The following is a 6,000-nucleotide window of genomic DNA, read 5'->3' on the forward strand; positions in this document are numbered from 1 at the left end:
GTAAGGTGCTGGTAAATTTAGACAGAGTCAGAATATCTGAAATCCTCTGTTCCAAACTCCACTTGAAAATCTATATTTTTAAGACAATACTAGAAAAATAACCCGTTGAATTTCCCAAAATGCTGAACTATTCCTTTGACATTTTAGATACAAAACATATAAAGTTATAAAATACAATGTATTGATTAAGAATCTTTCTTTTTCTCCAGGCGTCGAAAGTCCTGCCCAACATGAAAGGTCTGCAGGGAGGAACTCTGTTTCTGGCCCATGGCACCGCTGATGGTACACACATTTCCTCTATTTTTCTTCTCATTGCAAACAAACGTACAAGCTGTGATGTGTGATATTGAAGGTATGTGTGAGTCTCTTCAGCTGGTGTCCTTTTTAGAACTGAGCTTGTCCGTGATGCAGAACATTAAAAACTTGACCTTGACGAGAGCCGGAGCTTTTATATCCCAGCGGTGGAATTAACCTTGTCGATGCTTGTGTTTCTCCACAGCGAACGTTCACTTTCAGCACTCGGCAGAGCTCATCAAACACCTAATAAAGATTGGAGCCAATTATACTATGCAGGTAAACACGAATACATTTAATTCTGTAGGAAAAAACAACTTAAACTGTGCAAATTTCACAAAGACAGTGACGAGTGTTTTGGGAATTTTAGTCCTAATTCTGTAATTATACTGAAGAACAATGTGTTGTTAAAGAAAGTTACAATCCTGAATGACAGTCACAATATCTGGGGGTCCTCTGTTCCAAACTGCATTGGAAAAAGTGTGTTTTTAAGACAACACTACAGTGGTTCTAAGAGTTTGTAAGGTTTAAGAACCCAAATCATGACTTAAATATGTTAATCTAACATTAATGTTTGTTTCAGCAAAAGTCTTTCCTTCTAAACAATATCGAAAAATGTTTGTGTTTGAAAACATTTCAAGTATTAAAGTTGAAAAATACTTTTACAGAGCTTCTGATTCAAGCAGTTCATGAAATATTGCAGCCGTAACTCTTCTGTAATTTTTTTATGGGTTTTTCACTTTAGCTGAAGGCTGACAGTCGTCTGTGATCTCAGATCAATTTAAAACATCCTTGAGCTCATAAAAACCTTGTTTCACCATTGAGTAGACTCAAAAAACACGCTCATGGAAAGATAAATGAAAGTTATTTGTTTACGTGCGAGGAAAGGGACATTCAGAGAGACGGAAACCAAAAAATCTGAACAAAATCGCCATTCATGATTCTCTTTCTAGCTTGTTCTGGAGCTTTTGACCCCATCACATCATCTTTTTCTTCTTAAGTATTTGCAAACTCAATATGTAATTAAGGCAATTAAAAGGACTTTGAGTAGTGGATGTCAAAAATCAGCTCTGTTTTTCCTTCATTGTTTGAGCTGAGTTTTGTTTGACCTTGTGTGTGTTTATATCTTCCTTACTTGTGCATCTGTCGTGTTTTTGGGGACAGATCTACCCAGACGAGGGACACTTCCTGTCAAGACGCAGCCGGATTCAGCTGACTCACTCCCTAATTGGTTATTTTGGAGGATGCCTGCTTGACGCATCATCATTACTTGGCCAACAACAACGTGACGACGAGTGAGAGGGAATGTGGTCGTTACCAGTGTGTGTGTGTGTGTGTGTGTGTGTGTGTGTGTGTTTTTATACCTGTAGCACAACGTTTGATGGACAAAACAAGCTTCTTCAACATATCAAGTATAGTTTCTATCACCTCAGTAGAGTAAAGCGCCGACAGTTGAGTATCAAGTTTCACCTGTAGATCAGAGAAAATGCTTCATTTTTGTGTGACGGAGAGATTTTTCTTAAATTCGCCAAAATGTGGGTGAAGTTTGGTGTGGGAGGTGATAGAATTAGAGTTTTCTCTTGATGCCACTGGCAACCATGACAGGCTACAATTGGCACATTCACCTGAAACAGAAAGACGTTTTTATTTGTGGACACATACCTTGACGATTATGTCCCTTGACAGTGTTTTGTGCTACTTTCATGCATCTGTGTCATGTAGAAGCAGGATAAAAAAAGCAGGTTTAGTCATTGTGGTTCTGGTTCAAGTCCCTGAAAACTTAAAATGTCATGTATTCATCAACAACGTTAAACAATCATGAAAGAAAAGGCGAAAGACTAAGTGAAGTTTGGACAAAAACATCCGTTTTGTACAGGTTAGTTCAATAAAAATTCAGATGACAAACAAGCCAATGACAAAGTGCATTTCCCCTCTGACTAGTTAAATAAGAGAGAGTTTGGGGGAGCTAGCATGCTAACCAGCTAGCCTGTCCGGTCTCGTAAAACCACATTGTATCTCAAGAGGTGGTAGTCAGATAGTAACCTCCTTCTAACAGTGGGGCTAACAGTGTCAACAGCAACACTAACCCGTTAGTCTGGCTTGCTGCACAGCTAATTGAGCTAACTAGCCAAAGGTAGCCATATTCATGTCGAGGTTACTGGGTTGTACTTCCTGTGCTGGTCAAAACTACTGTGAGTTACTTTCAAGTCCTTAGAAGCATTCGCTAATTGTGCTAAGGAATAAAAATAGTGTTGGTACTTTTAACTCGATTAAGTCACTAAGCTGGATCTTAATGAATGAATGACCCGCTGCACTAATCACTGTAAGAAAGATTTGGTGTCCTGTTACTGTGGAAGCTGCGACAGGACACGCGCTTAATTCAAGCACGGTATGATGGGGCTAGTTAGCAGCTGTTGGCATAAGACTGCGACATTTTTATTAATTTACATCAACATTTCTACAGACTGAAACTTTACCTGAGGGTGTAAAGGGAAGCAGATCATTTGTAACCGTGAGACGACCTCGAAGAAGAAAAACCCGTCTGTCACTCAAGTCTGTGTATTCTCGTGGGGGCGGCTTCTTCTCCTGTTTACCAAATATGGTAGCAGATCCGTGAGGTCATAGAGCCTTTAATTAGACAGCAATAGAGCTAAACACATGTACAGTACTTCATGTTGTAAGATCTTTTTTATTACACTGTCTCCTGGTCGGTGTTTGTGTTTAACTGAAAGTTATTTATTTATTTATTTATTTATTTATTTATTTATTATCAGTTTACAGTAACTTTTTCGACTAATAATTCAAATTTTGTGGGATTAAAGGGACAGGAAGTGATTTCATTTTGTTTGTTTTTACATGATTCACTGTAATTTCTGCTGTAATGTACTCGTGCACTCATTCATGACAGTTTCGGGATGCTATTTTAATTTTCTACATTTTTTTTTATATATTCTACTGGTTTCCAAAGTGGTTTCGAGCCATTAAACGCTCCTCTGAGTCCTCGCATAACAAAACACTCTAGCAACATTTCAGTTATGTAACTTCAATTGAAACTCGTGTCCTGATTCATTCATTAAAATTAATTTAAAAAGCTGTTCTGGAGATTCCTCTTCACTTTGCAGCCGAGAATGTCCTTCGAAATATATTTTCTTTAGCTGCAAACAGTTTGGAAACCCTCCACGGTTATGGAGCATAAAGCACTATAGATAAATAAAATCATTAAGTGTTACAGCACAACAAGGATGGAGAGCGTTCATGGCTGTGATTACATGTACAAGAGTGATTCAGACGATTACGTTCAGCTTCACACGAGAATCATTAATCACGACAATGAACGTCCTCGATGCCGTTTGTGCTTTTGGACGAGAGGAGCCGACAAACCGAGCGGTAAAAAAACCACTGAAATCCAACGTTATTTAGGCCGAAACGTCTTCAGAGTCACGTGTGTCTCATAAAAACCATCCTGCTGATTCGTCCCGCTGTGTGTGCTTTGACACCACATCGAGTCCAATTTAAAGAAACAGTGTGTGAAGTCATGGTTTATTGTTTCTATCGGGGTTTGCACTGTGACTTTTTTTCTTTCTTCCGGGGGGAGAAACATTGTGGGCGAGGGACGGATACAGAAAAGCTTATTGTATTTTTTTTGGCTGTTTTAATATTAAAGAACAATGAATGAGCCATGTGTGAGTCGTGGTGATTTGATTATGGTTTTATGTGTTTTTTAAGGAGCAAAAACACAGAAAGTGGCCAGAAAGGGTTCAAAATGTCCTCCAGGGAGCGCTCATGGCCTTGAGTCTGAGGCCATGCTTAAAATTGAGCTTTTTGTATGCACTTTAGCCTTCAGTGCACACGTAAACAGCATCTCAGGTCACCGAAAACAGATTTTTGAAAGCTCCTTCCAGGGTGAAGAGCTTCAGAAACTCAGTTTTCAACGATTACACCTGGACAGGTGGAAACAGAGTTTTTAAACGATGTTTATGAGTGTTTGTAGCATCATGACAGGATGGATGTTTGCTCGATTTAGTAACGACACAGACAGACTGAATATCCGGTGATGGAAAAGAGACTAAAAAAAACGGATGTTTATGATGTTTTGCCGACGAATTAACGAGGTAGATTCTGTGACAAGCCGTCACGTTTCGCCGCCCATCAACAGATTTATTTACCCGTGTATGTGTGGACGAGGCTCCAGTGTGGACATTAGGATTGTTCGTGACATCAAGCCTTCTTTTCCCCTTTGTTGCCCTTTGGACCGACCCGCTGTGCCCTTTTGTTCTCACTCATACAGACTCTCTAAAGTAAACTCTCTCCATTTTCCTGCAAATCAATACACAAAGACGTCTGTACCTAAACTTTTGCTATTGTCTTTGCAAATACAAAGATGGGTTCTGTGTTTGCACGGCACAAAGGAGTTTTCGTCTGTGCAAATCTTTTGTTGCACACTGACAAATAAATCGAAACAATCTGAACATCAGTGAAAGTACTCCAGTTTTCAGATCTTTGATGATGCATTTTCCAGCTAATCCAGGAGGGTTTCTAAGGAGTTTATTCGCCACTCGAACAAACACTTCATCCTTCATTTTTTTTCTGGAAACGTCACATTCAAAACCATCATATTTGGAGAAAAACTCACTTACTTTATCTGTTTATTGCACCTTAAGCATTCAGCAATCTGTCTCATCAGTACCCTTTAATTTCCTGTACTGAGCAGATGTGACGGCGTGAAATCCGCTCTGAAAAGGACACTTCATGTTCTTTTTTCTACGGGAGAACTTAACAGCTCCCGTGAAACAGAAGAAATTTCAACATTTATCTTCCTCTCTGTCCTGTACGACCTTTTGTAAATCCCCAGTCCATACCGCCTAGATTCTGCTCAAACTGAGCCTTAATTACATCAAAGCAATTACAGAGCCCAAACGAAGGCCTCCTCCACTGAGGAAGGAGGAGGGAAAAAAAAAAGTCCAGAAGTAACTTCAGACAAACTCTGAGTTAAAGACCTGAACCGGAGTGTCGGCGTGTCTCTGGTGGCTCTGCACAGAAAATCCATAAAGGAGGAGAGAAGAACTTTTGTACATTTTTCCACTGTGGCAGAAGACAAATCCGCTTTAGTCGAGTTGTATTCACAGTAATAAGTCAGCACGGCACAAATACATTTAAACTAATAAGAAGATAAATGACCATAAATGTAACTGGAGCCGTGAGGGAAAACAGGTCCGGACAGAAACAGCTCTAAAATGGGACGAGTCATGTGGCTTGTGTCCATGTACTTTTGACCTTGTAGTGTAAAATCTGTGTGTGTGTGTTTGTGTCTGTCTATATAAAACATGTTGTCTTCTGGCCTTCAGATGTCTGAATTCGGCTGTGGAGGCTGTTGTAGCAGGTGAGTAACGCCACGTCGCCATCTTGTGGTGAAACACACCCATCTCACCCAACTGGATAACACATCAGCTGTGAGGTGTTCTGTATGTAACTGAGTACATTTACTCAAGTACAAATTTGAGGTACTGATGCTGTAATGCAATTTTCTTTTGCACTTCATCTCAAGAGGGAAATATACTTTTTACGCCGTACAACTCCAACTCAAACAATCAGTAGGTTAACACAAAATAAATCATACTGTTGTTAAAGGTAACAACTTACCCGCTGATATCAGGTCAGTCTGCTTTTATTTTGAAAAGAAGGCAATCTGTTCTTTATTTGTCACGT

General features: G+C 39.6%; 1 protein-coding gene across 3 annotated transcripts in view; it reads left to right on the plus strand.

Moving 5' to 3' along the window:
- Window positions 1-3,389, plus strand: part of LOC119015462 (inactive dipeptidyl peptidase 10-like) — a 50,170-nt gene extending 46,781 nt beyond the window's left edge. For all 3 annotated transcript variants that reach the window (XM_037091444.1, XM_037091446.1, XM_037091447.1), the window contains 3 exons: window positions 210-282; window positions 500-573; window positions 1,459-3,389. In XM_037091444.1, coding sequence (XP_036947339.1) covers window positions 210-282; window positions 500-573; window positions 1,459-1,593 — 282 coding nt within the window. In that variant the 3' untranslated portion in view covers window positions 1,594-3,389. The remainder of the gene's footprint in view (window positions 1-209; window positions 283-499; window positions 574-1,458) is intronic.
- The last annotated feature ends 2,611 nt before the right edge of the window (window positions 3,390-6,000 follow it).

This window comes from Acanthopagrus latus, chromosome 24, assembly GCF_904848185.1.
Source record: "Acanthopagrus latus isolate v.2019 chromosome 24, fAcaLat1.1, whole genome shotgun sequence".
In the NCBI taxonomy this organism is placed as follows: domain Eukaryota; kingdom Metazoa; phylum Chordata; class Actinopteri; order Spariformes; family Sparidae; genus Acanthopagrus; species Acanthopagrus latus.